The sequence below is a fragment of the Ixodes scapularis genome, unplaced genomic scaffold, assembly GCF_016920785.2.
Source record: "Ixodes scapularis isolate PalLabHiFi unplaced genomic scaffold, ASM1692078v2 PGA_scaffold12__126_contigs__length_90152505, whole genome shotgun sequence".
In the NCBI taxonomy this organism is placed as follows: domain Eukaryota; kingdom Metazoa; phylum Arthropoda; class Arachnida; order Ixodida; family Ixodidae; genus Ixodes; species Ixodes scapularis.
In genome coordinates this window covers 41,074,435-41,093,664 of record NW_024609838.1, presented here as the reverse complement: position 1 = coordinate 41,093,664, position 19,230 = coordinate 41,074,435, and the positions used below count along the sequence as shown (strand labels likewise).

Sequence of the window (19,230 nt, the reverse complement as noted above, 5' to 3'; positions counted from 1 at the left end):
TTTTTACATACATTGCGATTTTTGACATCGTATAATCATTCGTATGCACCAGAGGATTACACGCGTGTCCGAGATGATGATCCGCCGAAACCGCAATAATATACGGCGCTAACCAAAAGTAACCGATAGGTATGAGCAGACAGCTGAAGGTCATTTGCGAATGCAAGGCAATTATTGGCCGAAACACTCTAGGACCCATTCCCGGATATCCGCAACAAAATGGAAGGACGAGTGTTAAATCGCACCCGGTTTGTGAGGCACGTAGGCGGGGAACGATTTCTATGTTCTTGAATCATTTTCAACCTGCTGTGCCACCGGGCATTTTCACCCTATGGCGCTCGTATGTATTGGGTCAGTATTCGAAGCCCTTCAGCGAAAAATTGTGCAAATTGTGCACGCCAAGACATAATTCTTCGACTCTTTTACGAGAATAAGTTACGCGAACGCGAAGCTCAGGGATTGCGGTGTGTGGCACATGGAGCGCCGCTTTGTCAAGCTTATTTTCTACAGAGTAGGCATTCATCCAACACAAGGCCTCTGGACAGGAATAGTTTCGTTATCTGCGTCGATCAAACCCAGATCCGAGATTTTACGCAAGTGCTGCGTCAGTGTTCGGCTGACACTTGTGTTCCAGGACTCGTTTTCAATTGGTGCTTGGTGAATTGAACTGAAGCTCCAGCCAAACGGAAACAAATTAATCATGCTGTTTTCCCCATGGGCGTATAGTTACAAGCTTAGCCGTTAGAGGCGCGCTGGTTGGATAGATGAATGACCTTTGGAGATCAATTTTTTATTTTCCAAATATGCAGGCGACAGAGGTGAAAGCCATGCATGGCTGCAGGGGCAAACATTGATATGGGCCCACCAATTTCAATTCCGGTGCATGATAACATGTATACAAATATATCGAGTGCCCATATATTTATATAACCGAACAACGTAACATTTTATTCGAATATCCGGTTATTCGGTCTTCGAAATTGAATATTGCACGAATTCGAATAAGCCGATATAAAAAAAGCGGTCTCTACTGCTGCCACTGTTATTGAGGAAGGAAGCTCGCGCTGGGGGTGGGGCAACCGAAGGACCTCCATGCCGTTTCATCCTGCCAGTGACATGGAATTAGCAGTAGCAGCAAATATTGCAGGGTGTGCCCCGTTGAGGGGGGGGGGGGGGGGGGACGCGGCCGTTAAAACAACCTGAACTTGTCGCTGAACCACGAGAAAGCATTCAACCTAAGGTCAGTTACATATCTTATTACCCCTCCGCAGTCAATGAGATTGAGATATAAGACGATAGAAGCGCCGACGAACCGGTCATAAAGTAATTAGAGGCGCGAACCATAATAAGTCCTGCCCCGCGTTTTTCTTTCAAGCTCAGAGTATGTGATCAAGCAATGGCGGACAAGCGCTTACGCGAACTTCTGAAAAAGGTTCCATTGTGTCATATTTGGAAGACGCTAGTGTGTCATATTTAAAAGAAGATAACCCCAAATTAAATTACTTTTTTTTTTCTTTTTCAGATTAGACTCAGTACGAGAGGTGGATGTGACAGAATCCCTCTCAAGGCCGTATGATGTATTATAATCATTAGACTAGGCACCAAGTTAGAATCTGCGCCAAGATCGAACACCAAGAGACGCTTCGAGTGCCGCTGTTTCACCAACGAAGGCATGTACGCTAAAAATTTCTGGTGCAGATCTGCATTAGCTACGCTCCTAGTAGTTTGGAATCTGCTTCTCCTCGCAAGTCTCTTTTACACCAAGATGCCTAATACCAGATGCCGGTGCGCAGACGAGAAAAACCCGACCGTGCTTCCCGCGGCCAATGGCTTCACAAAAAGCAGGTAGGTTCCTGCGGCAAAGGAACCGGGACTCCAAAGCCCCGGTCCCGCAATAATATATCATACAAAAAACAGTCTGCGAAGACTGCTTGAGGTGTGCTTCTTCCTCGCATGGTGGTCCTGGCACATTGGCCATAAAAAACAGTCTGGAGACATGTTTGAAGCGTACAGACGTACGAAAAAAACGTGCTTCGAAGAGGCTTGAGGCGTGTCAGCGGATAATGTTGTCATTATGTCTTCAGCGAAAGTGTTGTATTTTGAATGGCGTACGGCGACTCCGGCTTAAGGCAGTCGAGAAAGCTGTCGTTTTATAACAAAAGTTATTTGTTCATTTTTCTACCGCCAGCCAATCTGTAGACATTAGAGTTAGTGTACCAAAAGCAAAATTTGAAACTTAATTCTTGATTATATATTTCAGATAGCGATGTTTCGGCAGCAGAAAGTCATACTACCTTATAATCCTGTCTATAATATTTCCGCTGGTCGATTTGGTCAGTGTAGAACATCGTGGCGCAGTCATATTGCTTGAACATCAAACGAAAGACACAGTGTTCGCGGCAGTGCTAAGGAGTTGCCACTCCGGAGTTGCGACGATTCCGGAATCATTCCGCGCAATTTCACGAACTTGGAACGGAATGGGAATGCAATTATAATGCAATTAAATGCAAAGGTGCAAGCGAGCTGGACAAGAATGACGAAAATAATCCCTGGAGAAGGGGAACAAGGGGGACAAAGGACAATACGCCGAAAAATTGAGGTAGAGGAGCAGGCGAGAATGCGGAGGGCGTCAGAACGTCGATCTCTGATTGGAAAGATTAGGGGGTAGACCTAAAGCTAGCCGCCTTTGTCTCCGGGGATCTCGTCGAACGCGTTCTAACGCGCAAGCCAAACGCCGAATGACGGCGTTCTGCGTCCTAACGCTTCCTAACAGTGAAGCAATCAAAACGGAATAGTTGTGAATGGAAAGGTGTCGTTTCTGGCGCCGCGAGACGTGACAAAGCGATTGTCGTAACCATGCGCGATTAGCATGTAGCCTCTGAATTGTCGAATCAAACCTGAACCAAAGACCGGAGCAAAACTGTTATTTTTTTACCGAACCCGAACAAAACTGTAATCGAAATCAAACATTTCCTTGAACCCTACCCGGAACGGAACCATAATCGCATGTGCCGGTTATCGGTTCATTGAAAACGGTTCGGCGTACAATATATATGAGCGGCTGGAAGCGCGAAGTAAATTAAATATTCGCGTCTTTTGATTAAACCAACGGCAGCGACTTGGAGACAGCTCAATAATAATGAAACAAATAATTATATTTAACGTCCATGTACAGCAGGAAGCTTGGCGTCGTCGAGTCGGCGTGGAGGCGTACAAAAAAAAACTTCTTTTTTTGTTTGGGTTTTTTCTTTTCCTTTTCTTGCTTCTAAGCAAACTTCGTCAAGGAAAGTCAGAACAAACGTAAGTATTCAAATAAAAACAAAAAGTGGACGGTTGCTGGAGTGTTTGTTCCGCGGCGGCAACATTTGGAGGCGCCAAATGTTGCCGCTCACAGACTTAAACGCTGCTTGAGTAATTCTTTGTTTGTAGCGTGAGCTACACTGGCCGAGGTTGAGCAGTTTCGTGTGGCTCCCAAAGAGCCGTGCTGCGGAAGTGCGAGGGGCACTGACGTCACACGGCGCACAGCTGGCGCGCCGGAACCGCCGCCGCCGCGCGCGCCTGGCCGGTCTGCGCATTCCAGAGGAGCGACGTCATAGCCGCCGCCGCGTGCCCAGCTGTGCGCCTCCGTTGCGCAGTAGCCAAGTCTGACGCTGCACCGGAGCCGCTTGATAGCGCCTCTGATGTTGTGCGCATAATCTCACGCTACGTATATCCTGGCATAGCCGAGCTAAGCCACCGCAATTTTTTATTAATGCGAAAGCATAAACTATCCCATAAAGCGAGCCGACGTCATCAGCCGCATCAAACGGAAAATAAACTCACGAAGCCTCGGTCCCGGGCATCCCACCTTTGAAGCCACGCAGAAAGCCACGCAAAATGGCAGTGATACGAAGCCGCCGCGTGTCAGTTTCAATTAGCAATACCCCGTGGCGCTGCGTGTTCGCGAGACAGTGGCTCTACTTCTCCACGCCCACGCGGCGAGCAGAGCGCGCGCTTTCGACGCGAGTACGCCGCAGAAGAAATAAGGGCGCGGAAGAACGGCATGCATGCTTTCGCATTCACAACTCATAAGAAGTGCTTCGGTGTACAGTCTTCTAGTACACCATAACCTCGAGCCTTTTTCGTGTGTTTGTGTGTGTGTGTGTGTGTGTGCGTGCGTGTGAGTGTGCGTGCGTGCGTGCGAGCGTGCGTGTGTGTGTGTGTGCGTGTGTATGTGTGTGTGTGTGTGTGTGTGTGTGTGTGTGTGTGTGTGTGTGTGTGTGTGAGGGAGAGAGGGTGGGTGGGTGGTTAGGTGTGCGCGTGCGTGTGTGTGGGTATCTTCGCTGCCTTTCTCCTCTTCAACTCAGTTGTTCGAACAAGGCGTTCGGCAGCGTTCGGGCGTGCAGTGTGAGTTAGTTTGCAGTACGTGTGCTACCGTCACGGTGACCCTGTGCGTTCTGGCAGATTGACTTCGCATTGAAGTACTGTACTTTGTACTATTTCAGAGCACCTGTATAACTGCATAAATTTTCGTAAAACGGTGTTGGCGAAAAAAAGTCAACATCAAAAACAAAAGTAACCGTATATTTGCATTCCTGTCCCCGTTTCCGCAGCAGGGCTTTTAATGACCTGATCTTTTAATGCTGATGACGCCATGTTGAACGGACTATTCTTTTTAAGAACATGTTTGAACTTATTCGCACTTGGTGGAACCGGTGACCCAACCGTTACTTCAAAAGCATCCCTCAACCGGAGCCGAACCGGAACAAAATGCAAAATTATTTTGAACCCAAACCCGAACCGAACCAAAGACCTGTTCGACTCCCTGCATTTAACTCAGCCGATATTCTAGTGTTTTCGTTGAACTCAATCAAACAATTGGGATTTCTGGAATTTTTTCGTGTCGTCGTCCTCACGGAAAACAATTTTTAGCGATTGAAGCGAAAAGTGCATATCACGCATGCAACATAAAGCACAGCATTCGTTTTAATAAAAAACAACCACAAAACAAGCATTCGAACCAAATAATTGATGATAAAGTGCTCTTGATAATAATGCGAAGCAGGTAGCGATCACCGCGTGCCCCCGGATGTGCCTAAAGCGTTTTTTAGACCGGATATTGCTTCTAAGCGGCGACGTCGAACCTAACGCTGGTCCCATGACCGTAGCACAGGCTGAGGCTCTAGCTAGGATTGAAAATTGTGTAACTCAATTACAAGAAGGTCAAGTAGGTGTCGTGGTACAACTAGAAGAAATTACTGACGAGCAAAAACGGACCACTGATTCATTATCTGCCCTAACAACACGTGTGACGACTATTGAAACTGATCTTGCAATTTGTAAATCCAAAGCAAACGCGGTGACTGAAATCGAAACGAAGGTCCAATGACTTCTTTCCGACATAGCGTTTTAGAGGCGGCGCTTCGATGATGCCGACAGTCGTTCCCGACGATCGAACTTACTTTTTTTGGGGGGGTGGGGGGGGGGGGGGGGGGGGGGAGAGAGAGAGGCTTAAGGACATTGCTAGGTAATTCTGAGCGGAATCCGAAAAACTAGTTCTCGACGTATGCAGTGATAAACTAGCCATACAGATTACCCCTGATACGATTGAAGGGGCCCGTCGAATCGGCAGGTTTCATCCTAATAAAAACCAACCCATTATTGTAAAATGTATTTTTCTAAACACAAAGAAACTGTGCTGAAATCGTGATCCAAGCTAAAAGACAGCAACGCGTCGGTTAGCGAAGACTACACAAGGAATGTTCAATTCGCCAGGAAAATGCTTCTACAGTTCGCCCGAGCCCAGGGAGCCAAACTGTTCTGTTCGACTCCCTGCATTTAACTCAGCCGATCTTCTAGCGTTTTCGTTGCACCCAATTAAACAATTGGGTTGGATAGAACACAAAACTCCAAGAATCGAACAGCATACAAGTTAAAGTTTTGATGCAGGTTCCGTAATATGGTGCTTCAGTCGTCTGTGCTAGCACCGTATCATGATTTCATTCTGTCAGCGGTTTTCAGTTCTTGCCACAGTGCATGGATGCATGAAAATTTAGAGCAGGTATATGCGGCGTCGCTTTTGACAGCGTAGTGGCGATGGTTTTGTGCGAGTATTCGAAGCAGAGAGCAAGATGGCATCTTCTTGCGTCACGCACGAATTAGATTTTTAAGGGTTTATCAAACAAACAGCGCACTGACCATGCACCTGTAGTGTGTGGTTTGAATTTTGGGCGTCTCTTGCGAGCCCTTTACGCTTTATCGCGCGATCGATATCTGCAGTGACACCAAGTTTCAAGATGCGCCCTGTGCGATCACAACTAGAATTCGAATCTTGAGAAAGCTTTTTGCATACTTCTGCCGTCGTCTGCGAGTTTGATAACATCTGCAGCTTTATGCTGCTTTTGTCCAGTAACAGAATGTAGCTGCCAATGGCCATTTTTTCACGTTTAGGAGTCAAAGGAATAGAATGGTGGAGTTCAGTTATTTTAAGAAGTGTGAATGGGCCCAGCGTCTTCATAACGAGGAGTTGAAAGGAATGAGATTGTCGGAAACTTTTATCCGCAGAATAAGACTGGAATGAAATGAGGGTGGCCACTCTGGAGCACTGGTTCGCTGCATACATCATGACAGTCCTAGCTATCTGCGGAAACGCCTCTAGCAAGCATGTGTGCAGCTGTTTGCAGAATAGATTTTTTATGACCCATATTCCCAGCACAATTAAAACAGGTAGACACCCGCCTACGACAACGCCTGCAGGCTGTCTTTTGTGTGGTGTATTACCAGGGTGAGCCCGGCGTACGGCTATTAGCCTGAGGTTTTCAACTTGAATGATGCAGTGATATGAAGCTTTCGCAGGTTGGCTTCAACGCCATAAATAAAATGACTTATTGACTGATGATGTTTACGCTGTCTCACAACACCCTTCTCCAGTCGCTATGAGATCGGAAACTTCGCAGACGAGGCTAGTGGCGCGCATGCGCCGTAGCAGTGCCTTTGTTGCGGAGACTGCAGCGGTACGTCAGAAATGGTCTACGAAAACTCCGCAGTGATTAAACTAGCGCACGCCGGTACGATGTTGATCCTGATCAGAAAAGAAAGGGTGGTTATTGTACACTTTAAAGCGTGTACAAAAAGTGAAAGTTAAAAAGATCGCAGTAGCTTTTGTAGCCACTCTATATTAAGTATGCAGTCGCTTTAAAATTGACGCAGGGGTCCTGTGACGTTGGTGGTGGTCACGTGTGGGAACCGCTTGGAACTGACCATGACCAATCTCAAGTCAGCCATCGCCTTCTCAAGAACTCCCCTGAGACTGATCCTGTACGCTGATGAGGAGAACATCAAGATTCTTCAAGACAGGGTATTTAACTACAGCGCCTCAAAGTGCTCCTACTCACCCCATAAAAAAACAAAAAAAAAAACACGAACGTTTCAGTCAATGCAAGTTACCCGTAAACGTGTTCCAGTCTAGCTTGGAGCTCAACAAGTGATTCGGGATTAGCTAGGAGGTTAACAAAAAGTCAATCAAGATTAGCTAGGATCTTATTGAGTGAGTCGAGATTAGCTATGAGATTAATGAGATTGAAATTCAAGACTAGACAAGAGCTTAATCAGAAAGTCATTCAATATTAGTTAGGAGCTTAAGTAGAACGTCGTTCAAGATTAGCTAAAAACTTTGAAAAATCGTAATTCAAAAATAACTAGTAGCTGAACTTGTATTAGTCAAGGCTGTAGGTGGATCTTAAATTTTCTGATCTTTTCAATTATGACTCTAGAAAAAAAAAATTGGGCAGTGACCTAGTGGTGCAAAACTATATTTAGTACTATAGATACACTCTACGAATTGCCTGCGCGTCGACTTACCCGCAAAGCACTCAAAGAGCCATCTCTGCGATCTACGAAATCAACTCAGAGAAGGATGAGGCGCAACATCCGTTTAGACCTAAAAATGAAGTCTGCGCTATGGCATTACGCAATGCGAAGCGTCACGCTTGCATTGCGTAATGCCACAGCGCAGGCTTATTTGTGAGGTCTAAACAGATGTTCCGCCCCATCGTTCGCTGAGCTGATTTCATAGATCGCAGAGATTGCCTCTTCGAGTGTTTTGCGGGTAAGTAGACGCGCAGACACTTCTTAGAGTGTACAATCGATAGTAGAAGCAAACTTTAAATATCGAAAGTGAAAAAACTATTGATTGAGCAATCAATAGTCGACTATCGTAAAACTATCGAGTTTACAGGGTGTCACAAACAAAATTTGCACATTCTTTTTTACCGCAAAAATAAACTAGGCATCGCTGAACGTCCATTCTCTGCCCAAAGGTAGCGCTAGAGGCCACAACCAGATGCCAAAGTTTCAGCACGATACGATACCTTACTCAAAAGTTATAAGTGATTTTCTGAAAATTTCAATAAAAAATGGAGCCCATTTTCGCCCGTTTTCGGTTTCTGGTGCCATAGAACCCCATGTATTCCAAAACTCCGTCGGCCGCCATTTTTCCATTGAAATTTTCAGAAAATCACTTATAACTCTGAGCTAACCAGGAATTAGGCGTCAGCAGAGCAAACGGGTTTTATCAGCTGCCACCAGTCTAACACCAACAAGGTTAACGGCCTGCATTTTAAGGTTATGATGATAGCGCAATTTATATAAAGGTGCAAGTCAGCTGGACAACTTGTCCAGCTTGCTTGCACATTTCCAAGTAAACTGCGTGTTGGATAAATAAAGAAACCTACTTGAATATGATGTCAGCGATGATGATCAAATGCGCAAATATGGGAACATGATTTTACCCGGATAAAAATATGTGTGGCTTTTTTCGAGCCAAACAAGTGGCGAGAAAGAAAGGAAACAATACAGCCTTTTGGATTCACCCGTTGTTGTTGTTGTTGTTTTTTTCACTAAAGTAATGCTTTATTGCCAACAATATCTCTTCCTGGATGACAAGACATTTTCGTCTTTATCTTTCATTTTTTGATCCAGTTAACATTTTGTGCCCAAACTTAATTTGAACAATAGAAAGACTAAAAGCATCAGTAACTGACCAGTTTGTCTTAACATAAGCGTTCGTATCTGGTGATATCCAATTTGAAGTCTCCACGACAAAACCTTTTACACTTGCTGATTCAAAAAAATATATTTATAAATTATGTGACGGTTTGTGTATTTTGAACTCGTATTTTATACCAACAAGTAAATGTTTTCCCAGCTACCGTTATGAAAATCTGGCAAAGTAGAACCGAATAAAAGTGGCAATATATCACGGCATGCAAGCCGATATGCTTCTGCCAACAGCTAACATCCGATTTTCGAGAGGTCGCTATAAATGGCCATCAGCGTGAAAAAAAAAAAAAAAATCATTCACCATCCCCAGCGGAGTGCTCATCTGTGCCTGTCATTTGTTACAATAAACTTATATAGGAAACCGAAGCGTGGAACAAACTTGTGAAAACTATGATGCTAGATGTTTTCAGCGAGTGTTTTCCCCAGCTTCAAGACAAAAAGGATACTAAAAATAGGTTATGGTTTTACAAATGCGGGTAGACTATAGTTTGAAACCTAATATCTGACCCCCTTAATCACTCTAAAAAATGCCTGCTCGTCTACTTATCCGCAAAACACTACAAGAGTCATTCTCTGCGATCTACGAAATCAGCTGAGCGAATGCTGAGGCGGAACATCCGTCTAGACCTAAAGATGAAGTCTGCGCTTTGGCATTACGCAATGCAAAGCGTCATGCTTGCATTGCTTAATGCCACAGCGCAGACCTAATTTTGGAATATAAAAAGATGCTCCACCCCATCTTTCGCTGAGCTGATTTGGTTGATTGCAGAGATCGACTCTTCGAGTGTTTTGCAGGGTAATTAGACGCGCAGGCATTTTTTAGAGTGTTAAATATACCAAATATGTCGGCAGGAAAACTGGAAAAACGCAATTTTTGTTTTGCCACTAAATTAATTTTATGAGATTGCAATATTATATTGTTTCCTTCCAATTCCATGTTTATTTACAGAGCCACCTGTTGTGTGCACGTACAGTCGGCACGGAATGAAACGCGAACAAGGAGCGCATGGTTTTCGACCCACGCTGAGTCACCTAGAGACGCAACACCGAAGGTTGGGATGCACTGAGCAAGAGTTTAACACATCGAAGGAGGAGCCATCTTCTTGCAAGCTCCCATCTGGTTCAGGTGGTGCAGCATCGAGCGAAAACCATGCACCCACTGTTCGCGTTTCATTCCGTGCCGACTGTACATATCCGTCGTCATTCCCTTTTTGGTCAGAGCTTTCATTTTCGTAACACTCAATAGTTTTCTGAAAGATGACCTTTGTCACTATTGATAGTCGACCAAAAGCCAGCTATCGAGAGTACTATTTATTGGTTGCACTCTTGATAGTACTATTGATAGTAAACAATCAGTACTACTGTCAATGGTACTATCAATATCAAACTATCGATAACCAACTATCGATATATAGTACTATCGATAGTCACCTATTGATAGTTTTCGCAGTATCCATAGTTTCGGAAAACCTATCAATAGTAACAACAGTCAGTTTTTCGATAGCTTTGCATCAATATAGAATCCCCATTTTAGGAAATTTACAGACATGATAATTATCGACAGAAAGGTGTCGAGCAGACGCCGGATTATTGTAGTTAATTCTTCGACTAGGGTCGCCAGGGTGAGTTAGTGTAAAAAAATATCATCGAAACGATTTTTTTTAACTTTTACTTGTAAAGCAGCGCAACTCCCGATCCCTAAATGACCGATGAGAGTTTAAAAAAAATTATTCCGCCAAATCCGGGAATTTACCCCGGGACCTCTCATGGATAAGAACACTCTACCTATTGAGCTGACCAAAAGCTAACCAGGTGCAAAACAAAGCAAAACTTTAAAACGTTATAGTGTCCCTTTAGAACCAAACGAGAGCAAAATGGCAAATATACAAACAGAATTATCGATTTTCACACTTCAGAGAAGATAGTCATGAATAAGCCTCATCGCGCTTCTGCAAATGTAGCAAATTATATGTCTCTACGAACAGTATATGTCTCTACGAACAGTTTATATTTCTCTACGAACAGTATGCATACACTATAATATTGTGTTAATCTGTCCATCCAGATCATGCAGTGGCCAGCAAGTGTCCAAGCCCGGATTACCTACGACCTGCGCCTGGTCATGTTCCCAAGTGCGAACTCCGAAAAGTGGAAGAAACTCTTCGCGCCCTGCTCTGCACAGCGCCTCTTTCTCCCAGTGAGTGCTCGGTTTGTGTCACAGCACAGTGCTATGACGAGGTTCCGGTGGGCTGATCTACCAAGCACGGGCGATACCTACAACCAACTTCTTTCTTGGCGAGACATTTCTTATTTCGGGGGTAGAAGCGTTTAAATGCCTCCCTTAGACCACGGTCACACTGCTCATACATTATAAGAAGGACACGGTGTTCGCTTCAGGAAGATTAACAGAATTATTTGAGGACACGTCTCAAGGACGTTCGAAGGTCATTTGGTTTGAACATGTGTGTTTCCAGCATGTCTCCAGACTTTTTTGCATGACCAATGCGCCAGGACCACCAAAGAAGGAACACACACGTCTCATCCGCCATCATCCATCACCGCCATCATCACAGCTTCTATTTCCTGTTACCAATAATGAAAGGAAATCACCCGATGTTAAACTTTGAAACTATTTTCTTAGTCTAGCAACAATTAGCCAAGGGATGTAGTTCCACGTACTTGAGAATCACGAAAACAGTTAGCGCGAAATACAAAGGACAGGTAAAAAACTGGACAGGGCAAGCGCTTCTACTTGTCCTTCGTCTTTTGCGCTAACTATTTTTGTTATGCTTGAGCAAGTAAAAAGCCTCTTTGGAGCCCATCTCGACCGTTTCAGAGTGGGCAGAAGTCTTTCTTACACTCCTGTCGATACAGAGCTTTCGGCGTTCACCACCAGAAAATCTCGAGGACTGTTTTTCTCACATGACAAAGGTCATATGAGTGACCCATGAGCACTGTTCCTAATCGGAATTAAAAAGTTAGTAGAAAGGTTTATGTACTTGACGACTTTACCGTCGTATTTTCTACAATATCGAACGTGGTATTTGATGCCAAGATCAGCGCGGCATTTTTTGCAGGACATGCTACCGGATGAGGATGCGGTTCTGTACCTGGACGCGGACACCCTCTTTCTGAACCCAATCGAGGAACTTTGGGATGTCTTCGGGAAGATGAACGAGACTCAATTGATTTCCCTAGTTCCTGCGATTGAAGACGAAGCTAACAACCGGTACAAGCTGAAACACGAGCACCCCTATGTTCATCCTTTTGGTATGTGCCTACAGACGCTTCCTGTTTTGCTGAAATTATTTTGTCTACTCCATCGAGTATTTTATTCAAAAGAGGAAAAGCCTAATAACGCTTTTAAAGCAAACGGCGTAAACCACGGTAGCTGATAACGAGGGGCCCACATGGGCCTCAGGTGGGTAATGTCCGTCCATAAGATTCCCATATTGACACCACATGGTCACAGCGTGGGGATGTGTGACCATACTCAAGTTGCATGCTCAAGTTGGATTGCCCGTGGAATGCTCCGGGGAGTTCAACCTCGGCTATGCGAGGAAACGATTAGCGCAGATGTGGGCAAAGAGTGGTCACTTCCAACTTTGGCTGCCCGTCCGATTCTCCGGTGAGTTAAACCTCGGCTATGCGGGGAAAAAATTGGCACGTATGGGGGCAAAGCGTGGCATGCCTAACCATGATGGCCACTTTACCCCCCAAAACTCAATATAACTTTTCGCGATCTGGATTATCTTATTGACTTCTATCTGGATTTTAGGTTTTCACAAATTATTCCTTTGTCTGCAATCCGGATTTCGGGTTTCCGGTAACAATTCCAGTTAGATTTGGAGTTTCCTAATCCAGATAGCAAAGAGTTATATTGGGTTTTGGGGTAGCGTGCAATGCTCCGGTGGGTTCAACAACGGCTTTGCCAGAAAGAATTAGCACAGATGCGAGGCAAAACATGGTCATGCACAACTTGGGCTGGCCTAGCAGCTCGCCGGTGGATTAAAGCTCGCCTATTTAAAGGAAATAATTAGCGCAGATGTGGGGGCAAACCCTACATTTGGCTGCACGTTAAATCCTCCGGTAAATTCGACCTCGGCTATGCAACGAACGAATTAGCGCAGATGTGTTGCAAACCGTGGCCATGCCCGACCTGGTCTCCCCATGCAAGGCTCCGGTGCGCTCAACCGGGCAATGCAAAAAAATATTTAGCGGAGACGTGTTCAAACCGTGCTTTGCTTCATTGGGTCATCACGTGGCCTGTGGTCGGACTACATGTATACAATGCTGGAGTAAAGCACGGCGAGCTTAATCGGGGGACTTTTACGGTCATAGCCGTTCTTGACGAGATTTCACAACGTATTCCAAAGTGTGTTTCGAGCTGGGTTGTGGCCCGCTAAATTTAGCGAGCAATTAACGTCGCGTAGAGCTATGACGTCACAGTACAAGATCGCGTCACGTTACGGCAAAAAACGTAATAATTTGACCGCCAAGTTTAGCGGGCACATTAGAACGTCCTTTCTACCGCTATATCTTGCGGGAAATTGTGCTGTCACATCAAAATCAAACATAACGTAAGGCGTCATTGGGACTTCGTATGAAGTCACGTGACATTGCGACATCGCGTGAAGCGTTTTGGCCGTCATATGACATTTCCGGACTGTGAACGTTATTGGATTACGTTATTTGGGGAACTCTCATGGACGAGGGTGGCTCCGAGGCAAGCTTCGTCCTACTGATCCCGAGGTGGCGGGTTCAAATCCCGGCCGAGGTACCCACGATCTGACAGGGGAAACGTCAAAAGATCCCCAGGTGGTCGAAATTATTCGTCAGTACTCTTTTACCCCAATTAAATCCTTCGGTCCGCCTTCAGGCGTTTGAAGCGCCATCTAGATTTTTGTTTCAAAACTGTGTGTTCCACAGAGTGCGATGAAACGCCATCTAGACGCTGGGCTTTGAAACACACGTACGTATTCCATAATTTCAGCTGTGTTTGAGTCTTTGTGTTTGTCCGTCCCTTTTTGTCCCAGTCTCGGGGTTTTTGTCGAAATGTTTAACCACCACCAGCTCGTTCGCGCCCTTACCTTTTGTCCATAGTATACGCTGCAGTTCCCAGTGCAGCCGTCCTCCAAAAACGGTGTTGCGTCCAACGATAGGAGGCGAGAAGCGGGGGAAAATGGGGGTACTGCTCGTGAATAAAGCGTCTATGGGCAGTTCCGTAACTGAGCTAATGTAGACATATTGCTTACTATGTAACGTCAACAAGTCACATTACATCGGGATTTTTCGCTAAATTTAGTGGGAAAGCTGCGACGTCCCGTGACAATTTAATGTTTACAGGTTTATCCAATTTGGAATGGTAGTTTTGAATGATTGTGAGTAGTCTGTGGGCAGTAAAGCGTGCTGTCGTCACAGTTCACTTGCAGGATATGGGCGAAAAAAAAACTGTGAACTTTTGTTCTGCCACAGGAGTGAACGCCGGCGTAATGCCCATGAACCTCACGCGCATGCGCAACTTCGGCTGGGTGTCGCGCATGGGGCCACTCCTAGAGGAGTACGAGGACCGGATCTTTCTGGGCGACCAGGACCTGGTGAACGTCCTCCTCAGCTTCCACCCGGACAGGCTGTTTCTAATGACGTGCAGGTGGAACTATCGCAAGGAAAACTGTATGTTCCACAAGTCGTGCGCGGGCGAAACACCTGCACTGGTGCATGGAAACCGGAATCGCTCTACGGACCCGGACAGGGAGCCCACCATCTACGCCGTCTTTTCTGTCATGCAGAAGGTGCTCGAGGCGTGCTGCCTTCACACGGGAATAATCATTTCATTTCCTGTGCCTAAACCTACCCCATAACTAATATTGGACAAGTGCATGCTAGAAAGTACCTTATGGAACGTAGCGACGTGATGACATTTTTCTTGTTTGAAAAATTGGCATTATTTTAGAAGTTTGATGCTAGCTAACATAATAAGAATTTAACAATAGTGTTTACCATTACAGCGGGCCTTCTGCGCAAAAGTTTTGAGCTAACTGTGGCACCCTGTTTTTAGATAGTACCAACTCAATGCCTTGGCGTTGCACTACTAGTGTCGCCTTCGTTTTGGGTAGCCCTAAAACCCCTTGATAAAGAAGTTTTTTTTTTATTTTTACAAACACCGTTAACCATTGTTGTGGAAACACGCAAGACACGTACCACAAGCGGGTGCTCCGCCGCCATTCGTTTCCAGGGGCATCTCATTTCAGTGCTGCGTCGTCATTTGCTTCCAGGGCCGCTCGAAACAGGGGCCTCGTGCACTGACGCACTTGATGCTACTCGCAAGAGAAGCGCAAACACACCAAGGGGCTTTATGCAGCACAAAAGTCACTGTATCCTGGGAAAGTAGCGCCATTGCCTTCCCTGCCTTTTATACAGACGACGAAAACCTCGCAAGGTGATTGGCTAATCGGTCTCCGTTGCTATGGCAATCACTATTTCGGCCCCTTCAAACCTTTGATGTTTTGACAGGGTCGTTCTAATCCAGTCGCACCAAGATCACCATGAAGCATGATCCAACTGGCGGTGTTCCTCGCCAAAATAAGCGTATTTGGCAGTATGTATGCAATCAACTTATTCATCATGCTCATCTCCACGGATATTTTGCAATTATATTGTTCTTACTGCGTATTTCAAAAGAGGGAAATTATTTTTCAGTGTTTCCAAGCACCGACACCACATGTGATGGTGGTGCGAAGACGTACGCTTGTTTTGCCGGTGTGTGGATAGCGAAACCTCGTTATACAAGAAACGTTTCTATAAAGCTAACCGCCACAAGCGAATTTAGATCGGCTCACCAAGAGTTTAAAGGGATACTACAACGAAATTTTGGCGCTCATTTTTTGGTCTATATGTGTTCAAAAAAGCAGTATCACATGAAACATACCAATATCTTGTTAAAAAAGTCTCGAAAAGGAATTTTAAAACGAATTAAACGATTAGCAAAGAGCACCTGGTGGATGTCGCTAACGCCTCGTTTGTAATGCTCGTCTAGGAATCTTGACAGCTAGTGACGGAGGTTGTCTCGTCTCCGGCCACGACGAGAGAAGGGGAGAAGGAGGAACTCCCCTCTTCCGGAGAATCCCTTTTGTGTGTCGCAGAAGTCGCTATTGTCCCCCTAGAAGATTATAGAAGATAAACCCGTCACTCAAAATTCGTGCAAAAGCAGTTGCTTCGGTGGCTGGAACGACTAGGCCATCCTCTCGACGTCAGCCTCGCGGTAGCTTTGCTCGTCTTGAGACGACCTACGTCACGATTGCGTTGGATGTCACGTGCTCTAAGCTGGGCCTTCTCCGAGCGCTTGCCAGAGTGGGCCGTTTATAACAAAAAAATACAGCCACCAGGATCAAAATACAAACGTGCGATTGTCATTTACGGATATTGTGGATCATATTCAACCTATTTTTGAATACGACGGGAATATTTCAAATTTCGTTGAAGTATCCCTTTAAAGGCCAAGGAGAAATTGCTCATTTCATGAACCGAAACGGCCACCATACTGGGAGCATGGCACCACTTTCCCACGATCCAGTTATTTTAGGTAGTAAAGCTCACCCGATCAAGACCAGAGGAGCTTCGCGGTACAACCCTATCGCTAAGCTTTTATCTCTTTGCAGCGCTGAAAAAATGTAAACAAAATCTTTCCTTGCGCGAATTCGACTAGATTAGCGCTGTAATACAATCAAAATTACCCAATGCATTCCACCAGGGTACACATCTCCTGTGTGCAAATTGTTACGTCAGACTATACGTAGCCTCGCAGAGCTCCTGTTCCTTTTTCTTTTCTTTTTCTAGAACGTGTGAAACGGCACCCACTAACACGAGATCTCAGCGACTTAGCTTTGACCTCTGCAAGAACTGCGTTTTATTTTTGCTGTTTCTTTGTATGTTCCCCGCGATCGCGTGTGGCGTCAGACCGCTTGCTCTTCTACAGGCGAGGTAGTCTCAAACGCGCAAATTTTACCCATTAGCGATAAACAAGCTGCACAGTTCTGAAAAGTACCCATGGGTAACAAAGAAGGCCTTATGGTAGTAGACGACGGGATTGACCAATCGGCTGCGCACGTTGGGTTCATGTCGGTGTCTCCAAAGCCGTTTACCCATCGCCGGCTGAGTGCTAAGCCTGCTTGTTTCAGAACTCCTTCCCAGTTGCCTATCGAAATCTTAGCTCTGAATTCTCGAAAAGAGTGCCTATACCTCATGAACTAAAGGTCAAAGCTACGGGCTGCCGGGTCCAGTCACGAGCCAGTCAGAAACCAGGTGGTCTATTGTGCGTATCAGTGCGCGAGTCTCAGAGATACACACGCCGGAATAACATATGCTTCCTAACCGGCTCGTGATAGGGCCTGGCAATCCGTAGCTTTGGCCTTTAGTTCATCATAGGGTGAGACGAGGTTTGGCTGGGCGTCGATGTTCGTATTCGGTTGCGTAAGTCTGTGCAAGGCTCAGCAGGAAGCCAACCGCTTCCATCCTCAAGCTCAGTCCATCGTTCACTGCCTATTGTCGACAATTCTACCCGCGGCGAGAATGTATCAGCCGTGCCCCATGACTTGTATGTCGTAGAAATAACAGAAACATGCAGGCGAGTTAGTGAATTTTTAACAACTTGAAACCCTTTTTGTTATTAAGTCTCAAGTTTTTAAGGTGCTGTTTGTTTTTTTTTTACTTTTTTTGAAACTTGATTTATCTTGTTGTTTTTCCCCTGATACTCAATAAAAGTTTTTTAATTAAGGATTAGGAGAATCTTTCGAATTATATTTTTTTTTTTCATATTTAAGAAAAGACCATTTTTAACGGCATTACCTACTTTAAATGACCCTCCGTGAAATGTACTCGTTGCGCGCTTTTATTATCCATTTGACGCAACCGCAGATCAAGGAGTTTTGCGTGTTATCGGATTAAAATATGATGCACGTCGCAGGTTCCTAACAAGATGGGCGTTGCACGTCTCCGAGAAGTGTTCGTTGAGGGTTTGTTGCTTGTTCGTTGAGTGTTCGTCGAGTGTTTGTCCAGGGGGAACCACAGTCGAAACAACCACAATACAACTTTCCCTCCCGTCTTCCTCGCAGTACGAGCTCGGAACAAGCTTAGAACGGAACTTCATCGATCCACTGGAACGCGAGCTGCGCCGGGTCCGGCAAAGCGAGTGCTCAGTCCAATTCATGTTCCACTCGAAGCAGTGGCGAGTCCTGGCGCGACAGCTGGACAGCGAACGAGGCTTCAGTGACGACGCCATCAATGCGACGACATCTTTGTCGACATCAACTTGATAGCCACGCTAAAGACATTCAGCAAGCCATGCTTGGAGAGGCGGCATTAGATTTTTTTTTTTTTTTGCGGTTATCATGTGGGCGCCGCCATTTTGGTGCTTAGTGACTGCAGACCGGGCGCCATGGACGAAGACATCGTACAAATGGCACGCTGTCCGCTGCAGACATGATAACAAAATTTTCTGCGAACACGAGTCAAGCAAGTTCGAGTTAAGCGGGTTTGCTCAACACCACCTAGACAGAAGGCCTCCACACGCGTCATCATAGTCGGATCGATCGAGGCGAGAGATTGGGCACGAGTGCTGCGTCAGTGTTCGGCTGCGGCTCGTGGCCAATCAGCGCGTCGAAGGTCGGGCTCGGGTCCAATAGCCGACCGAGCGCGATCCGACTGTGATGACGTTTCATAGAAGAAGAGGAAACCATGCGGAGACCTTCTGTCTAGGTGGTGTTGGTTTGCTTCATACATAGTTATGCTTCGAATATGTCTCCTGACGGTTTTTGCATGGCCAGTGTGACAGAATTGCATGCCATTCCGTAAAGAACACGCTTCATTTTATTTCGTTTCCACTTTGTTTTTTCTTTTTCTTTGTTTTTAGTTATTTTATTTTCTTGCCGGAAGCCTCCTTGAGTTTGCCTCAGTCGTGTGGAACTTTTTTAGTCACCAAATCGTCTAGTATTAAGCGTATCCAAGGAAAATGTGGAAGTGTGTTGTATGATCGTTATATACACCCCAGTGTATTTTACACTCTAAAAAAACCCCGTGCGTCTACTTTCCCACACAACACTCGGAGAGCCAATCACCGCAACTTACAGAGGCAGCTCAGCGAAAGACGATGCCGAAACATATGTTTAGACCAAAAAACGCAGTTTGGGTTGTGAC

At 45.5% G+C, this 19,230-nt stretch overlaps 1 protein-coding gene across 1 annotated transcript; it reads left to right on the top strand.

The window, feature by feature from the left end:
- Nucleotides 1-1,672: 1,672 nt before the first annotated feature.
- On the top strand, nucleotides 1,673-18,350 carry LOC115321102 (glucoside xylosyltransferase 1). The gene is made up of 6 exons (XM_040206897.1): nucleotides 1,673-1,845; nucleotides 7,189-7,336; nucleotides 11,105-11,236; nucleotides 12,117-12,309; nucleotides 14,515-14,831; nucleotides 18,150-18,350. Exons 1-6 carry the CDS (start codon nucleotides 1,673-1,675, stop codon nucleotides 18,348-18,350), a joined length of 1,164 nt encoding a protein of 387 aa, XP_040062831.1.
- Nucleotides 18,351-19,230: the final 880 nt, after the last annotated feature.